Source organism: Nesoenas mayeri (genome assembly GCF_963082525.1).
Source record: "Nesoenas mayeri genome assembly, chromosome: 6".
NCBI classification, from domain to species: Eukaryota; Metazoa; Chordata; class Aves; order Columbiformes; family Columbidae; genus Nesoenas; species Nesoenas mayeri.
This window is the reverse complement of record NC_137545.1, coordinates 3407736-3420942: the sequence shown is the minus strand read 5'-3', so window position 1 is coordinate 3420942 and position 13207 is coordinate 3407736. Positions and strand designations below refer to the sequence as shown.

Here is a 13207-nt window from a genome sequence, read left to right as displayed (position 1 = left end):
AGTCACTTTCTCCACACTCAGAGAAGTGGTGACAAGCACTTGAGCAGGGAAGTTCTCAGAAATGTACTGAATTTTGGAGTACCCAAATACTGGAAAAAAACCCTAAATACAGTGCCTGGACTTAAAATACAGGTAATGAAGTGACCCAGGCAGCTACAGACTAGCCTGGCATCCTGCTGTGCCCAAGGGCTAAATAGGTTTGTTAAGGATGGGGGTAAATAGGAAATGCATGCTGTACTCCTTTGATAATTGGACTTCCAGACAAGGAAAGTGATAGAACTGTGTTTCTGTCAGAATTTCAGTTCAGAATTTGCTTGGACACCGCTTGGATTATCACTGAAGGTGGAGGCAAAGGGATATGAAAAGTGAAAGTGGGAGCAAGGCTGGATTGTGTTGAGAAAGCGAAAGGCTGGGTTGGGGAGGTTAAATACTCCCAGTTAGGGTGGCAGCCTGTCCTGATGGCATCACACTGGGACCCCTTGCCAGCGCAGGGAAGCAGAGTGTCAGAGCAAGGAGACGCGTACCCCTGGGGCTGGGGCAGCAGCAACAGGAAGGGGAGGAACAAGATCTGGATTGATGGCCTGCAGGATGACATGGCCACGGAAAAAAAGAAAAGAGTGCATGTATTTTCTGTAGAGAGAGGAAAGGATGATGAAACATGAGCCAGACCTGGAATCCTGTGTATGGCTCTGGCCCCCACACTCAGCATGATTTTGAATAAAGAAAGTGCAAAGGCAGGCTGCTAGCCTTGAAGTTGGACTAATTGCATTCACAGTTATTAATAGGTTCCTAGTGCCAGGAGACTATTTTTCCTTATGTTAAGGCAGTGTTTGAAGTTGGTACCTTTTCGTGGCCTCTTAGAGCTTTGTTGAGATTAGTTTGCAAGGAGAATTCAAAGAAAGTAAAACTTTGCTGCTGGGACTGGCAGTTCCTGTGAGATGTTCCGGGGAAGCAGGACTGCGAAGGGTGTGGGTGTAAAAAGGGTGGACTAGCTCAGGATTGCCAGGACCAGTGTGTTCAGAGACCCACTTGGAAAACTCCCATGAGCTGATGTCACCTTTTGGGTTGGGACAGTGAACCTGATGCACATTGAATGCTGGAGATGGAGCTATGGGTCCTGGCCCATAGGTTTTGAGCAGGACCACTTTAAGGACTGCTTTATTGCTGTTCTGTGTGCATTTGTTCTCTGCAGGTTCAGAGGTCCTTTCCATTTGTGATACTCAGTTCTGCTTGGCATTTGTTTCGACTGTCTAGAGTTAGATCTTTTCCCCACATTCACTTACAATGATGTCTAAGACAACATTCTGAGGCTCATGGGATGAGGGAGATTTCCTTGTAAGTGGAAGGAACATTTGAAATTTTTGTATGCTTCACTGAGAGGACTGAAAATGTAGCCTTAAGATGTTTTCAAGACAAGGACAAAGGAAGAAGTCCGTGAAAGTCCAAGCTCCTTTCAGGCAGTTCAGAGCTCAGAAGGTCTCCCCTCAGCTCCTGTTCTCCAGCTGAACCCCCAGGTCCCTCAGCCGCTCCCATCACACTTGTGCTCCAGCTTGGTGAGGACAAGTCCTAGGTGGCCGGTGAGGGAACAGGTGGGACTGGGAAGGGTGAGAGGATAAGTCATCCATACAATGTCCAGCCTCACTGGACTGTTCTCCTGCCTGTCCAGATGTCTCCATGAGACCCCCTGGATCAATACCCATTGTAGAATGCTGCTATCACTTCTTATATACACTGAAAAATGATAGAAAACAACTTGGAAAGAAAAACCCCTCCTTTATGAAATCGTGTCTGAAATCTTCACCATGAAGTATCTGACGGAAAGCTCTCCCAGGAGTTGTCCGAGTGCTGAGGACTGTCTCTCAGCCGTTCCTCCCAGCAGAGCTGTTCCAGCCTGGGATCCTCCCTGTGGCTCCTCTGGCCGCTCCCGCTGTCCCGCCAGCCCCGCCGGTTCCCGAGGGAGCGCTCCAGTTTCTTGCCCGGTGTCCCGGCAGCAGCGTCCCGGCCCCACAGGGACCCAGCGCGGGGCTGGGGCGGGCACAGGAACCGGCAGCAGCAGGTGAGGCCGTGCATGGTAGTCCCCTCTGCTCTCCTTCCCTGGGGGCTGCCCTGCAGTTATTGACATAAAGAACAACTTGGTGGTCTAAATAAAAGAGGTTGCTGTGAGCTAACAGGAGAAAACAAAAAGGGGAGCCCAGAGAAAGGGGAGGAGAAAGGACACAGACAGGGAGAGGGAGGTGGGGGAGTCAAAGAAGAATCAGAAGTGTTTTCCCTTAGAAGCAGAAAGGAAAAAAGGAAGGAAACGTTAAGAATAGAACCCCCAGCGCCATCCCCAGCTCCGGCTGCACAGCGGCGCCCAGAGAGCCGGTGCAGCCACTGCCTGGGGAGGAGGCGACTCTGCAGCCTCCAGCTGTGGTGTCACCAGCTCCCATCGCCCCCGGGGACACGCTGCCCTGCGAAGGCTGGCGAGGCCGCCCCGCTCCAGGGACTGGCGCAGCCACCCGCCGTCCTGAGCAAGGAGGCAGCAGCCAGTTCTCCATCCTCTGCAGGGATGGGAGCAAGAGCGGGGGCCTGGCCCTGCACCCTGACCCAGAGGGAGGGCAGAGCCCTGAGGCTGACGGGCTCTCCCCGCCCACCTCCTGCTTAGCAAGGTATCAGCATCAGTCCTGCACTCCCCAACACAAGGCCCGGCTCCAGAGGCACGAGGCACCTACTGAAGTCTCTGGGCAGAAGCTCAGACTCACCTATGTGTCGGAAAGCGCCAGCTTCTTGGCCGGTGGTGGTGACATGGTGCTGCTGGGCTGTGGAGCAGCACTGGCCGACAAGAAGGCTTTCAGCTTTGCCAGCACCAGGCTGGCAGGAGCCCTGCTGCGAGGGTCCCTTCCCGGTGTCCCGGTGTTCTCCCCGCTGCCCCACGGCTCCTGGCCGGGCATGGGCTGCGGCAGCCTGGGGGAGGCGGGCAGGGGCCCGGGCTCCCAGCAGCGCTTCCGGGGAACCTGCGCTTTGGCCCCACTGGTGTGACTGGGGCCGCAAAATCCTGGAGCCGCTCTGGGTGCGGGTGGCGGCTGCGAGGAGAGCGGCTTCTTGGGCCTCTGGGCTGCGTCACCGGGAAACGCTGCAGCCGCGTGTGTGGCTTTCCGGGCCAGCTTGGGTGACAGTGACCCAGAAGGCAGCTTGACACGGCCAGGCAGACTGGAGGCAGCTTTGGAAACGGGACCCTCTGAGCTCTTCCCGGAGTTGGGGATCCTGGGGAAGGCAGAGAAGGGCATGTGTTAACTGCCAGTGTCTGAGCGACTGCAACACTCTTGTCGTAGCTGCGAGAACCAGGAGCCAGAAGCTCCGAGGAAGTGAGGAGCTCTTGAGCTGCAGCAAAACCACTACAAGGGGCTGGAGCTCTCCCTGCCACCCTCCCCCGAGCCAGCACACGCACGTGGGCGCTGGGGCTGCCTGGGCCAAGCTCCTTCCCACACCCAGGCACGTGCCCCCAGCCCTGTCCCACATGCTGAGCAAGGGCAGAGGGGCCGGGGACACAGGGCACGCTCACCTGAGGTAGAACAGCACATACGCCTTCTGGTTAAGGACCACCTTGATGTTACTGGGGCGGACCACGTTGTCATTCATTTGGTACCACTGCCCGTCGCTGGCCTGCGGAGGGAGAGAGAACGGGGTCGGGCTGTGTCCAGGGACGCTCCTGGCCTGAGGAGGAGCAGGAACAGGCCCATTGGCAGAGCTCTGCTCCCCAAAACTCCCAAGCGGCCCCGGGCAAGTGAGGGGACTCTGCGAGAGCAGAACTGCACTCTTCCTGTGATGGAGCACAGCCCGTACCCCCCAGTGCTCCACACCACGCACGTCTGCTGAGCACCCTCCTATCTGCGCATGACACGGACCCTCGAGCACCCGCCGGCCCCCAGCACAGAGAGGTGCCAAGAGAGCGCCCTGGGCTCACCTTCACGTAGCAGTAGTAGTGTCCTGCGTGGCTGCTGTACCCCGAGTGCACCAGCACCGCGTAGAGCCCGTACATGACCGGATCCCCGCTGGTCTGGGACATGTACGGGCGGATGTTCAGGAGCTCAGGGTAGCCCACGTCCTGCGGAGAAATGATGTCTCAGAAGCCTGCACAGCAGACGGCAAGAGCGGCTCAGCTGTTCTGCGAGTCCCGTCTCGCGAGGGATGGGCAACCCGCTCTCCACAGGCAGAGCCCACGGTGAGGAAGATGCCGGGATGAGCCAAACTCCCACCGCAGCACACAGCTGGGGAAGGGCTGCAGGACTGCGGTAGAGCTCGCACCGCGCACAGAACCACCTCCCACCCTGCTCGGGGCAGCAGGGCCTCGGGACAGGACACAGCCCCGCTCTGGGTGCCGAGCACTCACCTTTGTGATCTTGCCTCCAGTGAAGTCGGCAAAACGCTTCAGAGCAAGCGTGAGAACATTGGGCGCTCGGTGGATGGTGAAGCGTTTGGTTGCCGACACTTTCTTCTTGCATCTGCACAGGGAGAGCTTGAGCTATTCATGCTGTTCTACCACCCAGGTGCTTGTCAGCCCTGGCCAAGCCACAAACCCCCCGGAAATGACCCTGCTGGGAGCGGGTACCGCTCCAGGGCACCTGCTCACGGCCAGGTCTGCTGGCTCAGGTCTCCGTCTCAAGAGGAGGGAGATGAGGAGTGACAGGCTTCAGCACAGGCTTCACAGCCACGTACCTCACGGTTTAGCGGTGGAGCAGGTAGAGAAGCCCTCCTGTACTGCAGCTGCCCTCCTGCTTCCCACCAGCACACCCGCGGCCCCTTCTTGCCCCAGCCCCGCACACTCACCTGTCACACAGGTAGGCGTTCTCTCCGCCCAGCAGGTCTGGCTTCACAAACAGCTCCAGTGCCTGCTCTACGTTTGCGGCTTGCTGCCAGGACAGAGGAGAGGTCAGGGCCAGGCAGAGGAGGCAGCGCAACAACAGAAGCTGATTCCCTCTTGCCTGCACCGTGCCTGACGCTGGCAGGTTAAACAGCGTCGAGCAGTAGCGGTGCAGCTGCAGGAACATCCCCTGCAGAGCAGAGCGCCTCCCCGCCTGACCCTGCCCCGGTACCGTGATCTCCACCGGCAGGTCCAGACAGGGGTCAAAGGTGTCCGAGACTGCTTTGCACATCAAGCACTTCACTGCAAGAGAAAGAGCAGTGAGCACCCCCTGGCACAACACGGCACCGCCACCCCCAGCACAACGCAGGCAGCTGCTGTGTTCCCCCTCTCCGCGTTTGGGCTCTGGGATGGCAGCACCAGCATTCGCAGCCTCTACGTGCTGGGACAACAAGTGCTGCTGGACAGCTGGCAACGTGGGTTCCTTTGCTGGTGGCAATGAGCTGGGCACCCGCAGCCAGCAGCTTCGTGACCCACAGATACCAAAAGACTGACCAGCTGCAGCTCTGCATAATTTGCACATGCTTAGTGACTTTCCCAAGTTACTGCAAGGCTCTCGGGGAAACAGCAGCCCTGAGAGTCACAGGCCCAGGCCCTGGCAGCCAGCACTCACCACGGGACCGCAGGTGACCGCCAAAGATCTGGTGGATCAGGGTGGTGGCTTGGGTCTGGCGATCCAACCTAGAGACGGCAGCTCGGATCACACAGCGCCCGGCCCAAGAGCCGCCCCCACGGGCCAGCGCTGTGTCCTCAGGATCCAAACCCAGCGCAGTCACAGGATTTGGGGACAGAACCGCAGCTGTGCTGGAGTGGAGGCGTCAGGAGAAGGCAGACAGCAGCCCAGCAGACAAGGGGACCAGCAGACAAGGGCAGTGACGGCCACCAGAGGCCCCACGTACTCTGTGCAGTCGGGCAGGCAGGCCTTCTGCATGGCATCGATGGTGAAACGGAGGAACTCGTGCGCGTCCTCTTGCCTGCCCCAGCGGATGTGCGGGGCGATCTCTGCAGGAGAGGGAGGGATCAGCCGCAGCACGCGCTGTCACAGAGGCAGGTCCTCCCGCCCTCCCTCGGTGCAGGGACTGCGGGGTTTGAGCTCCCTTGGCCCAAACCAGACGTCAGACTCATGTCGGCCATGGGGGACGCCCCACAAGGCCCATGAAGGCCCTGGCAGGCTCAGTGAGTTGTCTCAGAAGAACCTCTGCCAAGACCTGCCCTGGTCTCAAAGGTTCTGCTCCTGCAATAGTCTCTGCCCTCCCGCACGGCTACAGGAGGGGACGCGAGGACAGCCATCCTTACTCTTGAGGTGTCGGACAAAGGACACTGGCTTTATCACGCTGCCGCTGTTCGCGAACGCCTGCGTGACGTGGTTCTGCATGACGCATGTCATGCAGAAGCCGCTTTGGTGACCTGGAGTGGGAGAGGAGAAGACAGAACGTTGAGGACAAACCCATCTTAGTCCTGGCTGTGTGCAGCACAGACAAAGCCTCTCAGACGCAGGGTGCAGAGCTCGGAACACTGCTACGGCCAGGAAAAGTGGATGCTCCCGTATGCAGGAATGTCCTCTCCATGGAGAAACGGGCAGGAGGGAGCAGAGAAGGCACATGTCGGCAGCCGCACAGCCCCCGGCACAGCCGTGCGCAGGGTGCTGAGCGCAGCCCCGGGACAGGCGGGCGCTCCCCTCCCCACTCACAGGTGCGGCTGTGCTCCTTGGACAGCAGGTAGTTGGCGAGCGGTGGCGTGTAGGTGAGGCACTGCAGGGTAGCGTTGAGGAAACAGGTGTTTCCCAGGTTGAGCAGCCCGGCGCCGATGGGCTGGACACGCTGCCACTGCATGGCGAGGCGCCCTGCAGGGAACAGCCCCTTCTGGGGCACAGGGACGCCGTCCCCGTGGCGCCCCGGGGTCCGGTCGCTGCCTGCGGGGAGAGAGAGGCGGGTGAGCCGCGGGCTGCGCAGCACAGGGAGAGCCCCCGGCCCTCTGCACCCACCCTGCTGGCCCTGCTGTCCCTCCTCAGCGCCGCGAGGGTGCTCGGCGGGCTCGGTGCGGGGGCTGAGCAGCAGGTACTTGGCCCGCAGCAGCTCCGGCTGGCCGGAGAAGCCGTGGCTGGCGGGCTGGAACTCGATCTTGTGCCGCAACACCTTCTTGGCCGAGGTGCTCAGCAGCCGGCCCAGCGCCCCGGCCTTGCCTATGTCCCGCCGCACATTCAGCAGCACCCTCGGCTTCGCCGTGCCCGCCATGGCGTGTCACCGAACGTGCCACCGCCTCAAGGTCGCGCCGGTCTCTCGGTGTCTCCCTCTGCGCCACCACACGCGCTTCCCGCGCCTCCTCCTCAAGTCCCGCCCTTCGCTGCGGTCGCTCCGCTCGGCTCGGCCCACTGACTCCTCCCCTCGCCCTCGCCGTGCGCTCCGCTCCGCGTCCAGAACGGGACTGAGCTGCGCCTGCGCGTCCCGGCAACGCCAGGGGTGGAACCTGCCGGGGGCGGGGCTTGTTGTGACGCCATCGCGCTCCGGCCACGCCCCAGAACCCCTAAATGGTCCCACGCTGTAGTTCCAGTGCAGGGAACCTGGACACAGTGGTGGGTTTGGCCAACAAAAGCCTCTGCAAGTCTTACAAGGCCAAGACGCAAGGTGTGCACTGGAGGCAGAGCAAACCTGGTGTTATACTTTAAGATTCTGTTCTCCAGACACTTTTCCCAATCATTTAACTTATACAGCAGCCAACACTGATTTCAATATTTAACAAGATCTTCCTTCCTCATAATTCTGAGTGGTTTCCTATATTTTAAAACACCTCCCAATACCGATTTCTTAGGAACACAAATGAGAACAATCATTCCTGACCCCATCTTGTAAGTCAAAACCTTGAGAAAAGGGAGGGAGGGGGGGAAGCACAGGGCTGCTTGCAGCGCAAGTGGGAAAAGTGGAGAGAAGGTTTGTTACGGTGTACTTATACCACAAAGAAACAATTCTAACAACAGCTATAAAACAATTAACTCACATTCCTGACAAGCTGCTTGATTTTCAGAGAGGGTGTCCCGGTTTTGTTAAAACAAGTTTCTCTTTCAGTGAATTTTTCCTGTCAGCTAAAGCCTTCATATTAACTGCATTTTCCTGGAGAACCAGACACATGTTTTGGTAAACCTAGCAATGGAATGTAAACTTATTGATAAGCATGGATGGACATCTCGCGAGAGGGGCGACGAGAAACAAGTGACCAAGAAACTGACCAACTGTGTATAACATTCCATTCATGTGAATACTTCATATAAAATGGGAGATCACGAGGATCTCGTCCCTTTTTTCTCTTGTTCTTATGGCCGACATTAGGAGAGGACCTTGCTAGTCGTCCCTGCGAACTGAGGCCTAGTGAGAGACTGAATCCAGCTCTGGTTGGCTGTGCAGTCTAATCCAGGACTTTGGGTGCCGGCTCTGCAGTTGCTGAGACTTTCAAGATTGGTTTTGTATATTTTGTATTATTTTCTCTATTCTTATTAGTAGCATTAGTAAAACATCTTTAATTTTTTCCAACTCTCTCCTCTCTGTTCTTCTTTTCCTCCCAATCGCCTCTCCTTAGTGGAAAGGGGGGAGAGGGAGGGACAAAAGGAGGAAGTGGGGCGTGGGAAGAGGGGGTTAACAATACATCTGCCAGGGTTTTATTGTCAGCCCACAATCTTAACCCTCGACAGATAATTGGCGCCCAACGTGGGGCTCGAGAAAGGGGTAAATCTGGAGATTTTTGGCTTTTCTACTGCTCTGACGTACCTTTCAATTTTCTTGGCACGGTGTCAACTCATAGAGTTGTGATACTCGCACGCCTGTTTGCTTTGGATATTATTTAGTTGTGTTAAGGCAAAGTGAATTCCACTGATTTAATGATGTTATGGCATAAGTTGTATCAGTTATTTTCTACATTGTGCTCACTGATTCCATATCTGTGTTGGGCCTTCTTTTTAAATCGAAGTATTCATTATATAACAACAAGGAACTGGACAATGGTCATGATGATACTGTGTGGTTTGTCACTGGTTTATTTTGTTATACTGCAGCCGCTAATGAATTTCTACTCGCTTCTACTTTACCTTGAAAAGCCTCCAGGAGAGATTAAAGAGCAGTACGGCTCTATGTTTACTAATTGGTCAAGTGAATCTTTCGAAAGCCTGACTAACAATACTTCTGTTTTTTTGCTAGGACAGTTCGCAAATGTTTTAGAGAGCTTTGAATATCCTTGGAGTTTTGATAGAACTGTGATGGTGTTATCTGGTTTGCTGAATGTGTGTCAGTTTGTGCTTCTGTTAAGAGAAATGGCGTTTAACAGGAGGTTTGCGTCTCTTTTTTGTCCTGAGATTTGAGATGCGTCTTCGGAAGCTTTAGCAAAAAGCACTCCTGGCCGCTCGAGAAAGAGCAAAACAGCGAAAGCTGCCGCTGCAGCCACTGCCCCCCCAACGGCGCCTTCGCAGGCTGAAGCTACAGCTCCTCCGCAGAGTTCCTCTGCCAAGGTCGCTTCTGATAACATTAATTCTGCAGCCTCAAAGGCAGCCCCCCCTTCTTCACACACTGGGCACTGTTGCTGCTGTAACCATAGTAATCACAGTGACAGTCATTCAGACTCTGGAAATGAATCAAATGATGGTAAACCCATATCAGCATCAGTTACTGGTTGTAAGAAAGTCACTAGAAAGACCACCCGTGCAGCAGATGATGGCACAGGGCCAACATCAACCCAAGGGGCACCATTAGGACAGGGAGGAGATGAAGTGAGCACCACTCGGTCCTTTTCTCCAGGTGAGCTGAGAGATCTGTGAAAAGACTTTAGTCGTCGTGAAGGCGAGAATATTTTAACCTGGCTGCTCCGATGCTGGGACAATGGGGCAGAAACAATTGAATTGGAAGCTGGTGAAGCCAGGCAGCTGGGATCTCTGTCAAGAGATTCCACCATTGATAAGGCAATTTCAAGAGAGTCTAATGCCACTACTCTCTGGACCCGACTCCTGGCAGCTATGAAAGTAAGATTTCCCTACAAGGAAGATTGTATATCCAAGTTAGGGAAATGGAATACGATGGCCAAAGGTATTCAGTTCCTGAGAGAATTAGCTGTGCGAGAGATCATCTATTTTGGACCAAACAGCCAAGAGGGAACAGACCCAGATAGAATCAATTGTTCACGACCTCTGTGGCGCAGATTTGTACAAAGTGCATCACCTGCATATGCTAAGTCATTGGCAGGAATGCTCTGGTCATCTAGAGGTGGACAAGATATTACTGAAGTGATTGAGCAGCTCCGTGAGTTTGAGGACAGCCTTGCTGGTTCTCTACGGGCTTGTGTCTCTGCTGTGGAGAAACTGTGTGAAAAATCTGATGACCGGTTTGAAAAGCTATTGCAAGAAATCAAAGAACTCAGAGAAGACACGTACCATTCACGACCTGCACAAACCTATGTTTCAGCTATTAGGAAAAGGCGTTTCCAGTCTCGAGAGAGAGGACACAGGCAGCCCACAAAAAGAGGTTCACTGTGGTTCTTCCTACATGAGCAGGGAGAAAACATGAGTAAGTGGCATGGAAGACCTACCTCAGAACTTCAAGAACGAGTACGTGAGAACAAAGGAAAAACTCCTAGGAAGGTGGCTGCTCCAGCTTACAAAAGGAGCAGAAGAGATTCTGATGCTCTTGAAGGAACCTCTAATTCACACCCAGAGACTGTGCAAACCAGAAATTAGAGGTGCCCTGCCTCCAACCAGGTGGAGGAAAGGGATAACAGAGTTTATTGGACTGCACAAATACAATGGCCTGGTACAACACACCCGCAGGAGTACAAAGCTTTAGTGGACACTGGTGCACAGTGCACAATACTTCCTTCTAATTATAAAGGAACGCAATCCATCAATATTGTTGGAGTGACTGGGGGATCCCAGGAACTGACTGTTGTAGAGGCTGAAATGAGCCTACCTGGAAAAAACTGGCAAAAGCATCCCATTGTGACTGGTCCAGATGCTCCATGCATCCTTGGCATAGACTACCTCAGGAGAGGGTATTTTAAGGACCTCAAAGGGTATAGGTGGGCATTTGTTATAGCAGCTGTGGACACTGAGAAAACTGAACAGCTGTCTGATTTGCCTGGTCTTTCAGATGATCCTTCTGTTGTAGGACTGCTGATGGTTGACGATCAGCAGGTGCCAATTGCTACCACGACGGTGCATCGCCGGCAATATCGCACCAATCGAGACTCTTTGATTCCTATCCAAAAGTTGATCCGTCAATTGGAAAGCCAGGGTGTGATCAGTAAGACTCGCTCACCTTTTAACAGCCCAATCTGGCCAGTGCGTAAGTCTAGTGATGAGTGGAGACTAACCATGGACTATCGTGGCCTGAATGAAGTTACACCACCACTGAGTGCTGCTGTGCCTGACATGCTAGAACTGTAATTTGAACTGGAGTCAAAGGCAGCTAAGTGGTATGCTACAATTGACATTGCTAATGCATTTTTCTCTGTTCCTGTAGCAGCAGAGTGCAGGCCGCAGTTTGCTTTCACCTGGAGAGGCATCCAGTACACGTGGAATCGCTTGCCTCAGGGGTGGAAACACAGTCCTGCCATCTGCCATGGACTGATCCAGACCACGCTGGAGCAAGGTAAAGCTCCAGAACACTTGCAGTATCTTGATGACATTATCGTATGGGGCAACACAGCGAAAGAAGTCTTCGAGAAAGGTGAGAGAATAATTCAGATTCTTTTGGATGCTGGTTTTGCCATAAAACGAAGCAAGGTCAAGGGACCTGCACGAAAGATCCAGTTTTTAGGAATAAAATGGCAAGATGGCCATCGTCAGATCCCAATGGATGTGATCAACAAAATTGCTGCAATGTCTCCACCTACTAATAAAAAGGAGACACAGACTTTCTTGGGCGTTGTAGGTTTTTGGAGAATGCATATTCCTGACTACAGCCAGATTGTGAGCCCTCTCTATCGAGTGACTTGAAAAAAGAACCAATTTGAGTGGGGCCCTGAACAACGACAAACCTTTGAACAAATTAAGCGTGAGATAACTCATGCGGTGGCCCTTGGACCAGTTCGGACTGGACTAGATGTTAAAAATGTGCTCTACACCGCAGCCGGAGATAATGGACTTACCTGGAGCCTCTGGCAGAAATCACCAGGAGAAACCCGAGGTCGACCCTTAGGTTTTTGGAGTCGAGGATACAAAGGATCTGAGGCCAACTATACTCCAACTGAAAAAGAGATACTAGCAGCATACGAAGGAGTTCGAGCTGCTTCAGAAGCGATCGGTACTGAAGCACAGCTCCTCCTGGCACCTCGACTGCTGGTGCTGAGCTGGATGTTCAAAGGGACGGTTCCCTCTCCACATCACGCAACCGAAGTTACGTGGAGTAAATGGATTGCATTGATCACGCAACGAGCTCGAATTGGAAGTCCCAATCGCCCAGGGATCTTAGAAGTGATTACAGACTGGCCAGAAAGCAAAGACTTTGGGATGACTCCAGATGAGGAGGAAGTAAAACGTGCTGAAGAAGCACCACTGTATAATACTCTTTCAGAGACTGATAAGCAGTATGCACTGTTCACAGATGGATCCTGCCATCTTGTAGGAAAACATCGAAGGTGGAAAGCTGCTGTGTGGGGTCCCACACGACAAGTCACAGAAGCCACTGAAGGACAAGGTGAGTCTAGCCAGTTTGCAGAAGTGAAAGCCATCCAGCTGGCTTTGGACATTGCTGAACGAGAGAAGTGGCCAATACTTTATCTCTATACTGACTCATGGATGGTAGCAAATGCCTTGTGGGGGTGGCTACAGCAATGGAAGAAAAGCAAATGGCAGCGCAGAGGTAAACCCATTTGGGCTGCCACACTGTGGCAAGACATTGCTGCTCGGCTAGAGAGCCTGCCTGTGAAAGTTCGTCATGTAGATGCTCATGTGCCTAAAAGTCGAGCCACCGAGGAACATCTAAACAACCAACAAGCAGATCAAGCTGCTAAGATTAAAGTATCTGAGGTGGACTTGGACTGGCAACATAAAGGTGAACTTTTCCTAGCCCGGTGGGCCCATGATGCTTCAGGGCATCAAGGTAGAGATGCAACATATAAATGGGCTCGCGATCGAGGGGTGGATTTAACTACAGACACTATTTCACAGGTTATTCATGAATGTGAAACTTGCGCCGAAATCAAACAAGCAAAACGGTTAAAGCCTGTATGGTATGGGGGGCGATGGTTGAAGTATAAGTATGGAGAAGCTTGGCAGATTGATTATATTACACTTCCACAAACACGTCAAGGTAAGCGTTATGTACTTACAATGGT

At 53.9% G+C, this 13207-nt stretch overlaps 1 protein-coding gene across 1 annotated transcript; it reads right to left on the bottom strand.

Annotated features, from left to right (window-relative positions):
• Positions 1 to 2741: 2741 nt before the first annotated feature.
• On the bottom strand, positions 2742 to 7134 carry LOC308041738 (ubiquitin carboxyl-terminal hydrolase 36-like; the record flags this gene model as incomplete). The annotated part of the gene is made up of 11 exons (XM_080346644.1): positions 2742 to 3243; positions 3542 to 3642; positions 3944 to 4084; positions 4370 to 4481; positions 4807 to 4889; positions 5073 to 5143; positions 5514 to 5581; positions 5800 to 5902; positions 6197 to 6307; positions 6591 to 6812; positions 6885 to 7134. The coding sequence occupies 11 exons, from the start codon at positions 7132 to 7134 to the stop codon at positions 2742 to 2744; spliced, it is 1764 nt and encodes a 587-aa protein (XP_080202770.1).
• Between the last annotated feature and the right edge of the window lie 6073 nt (positions 7135 to 13207).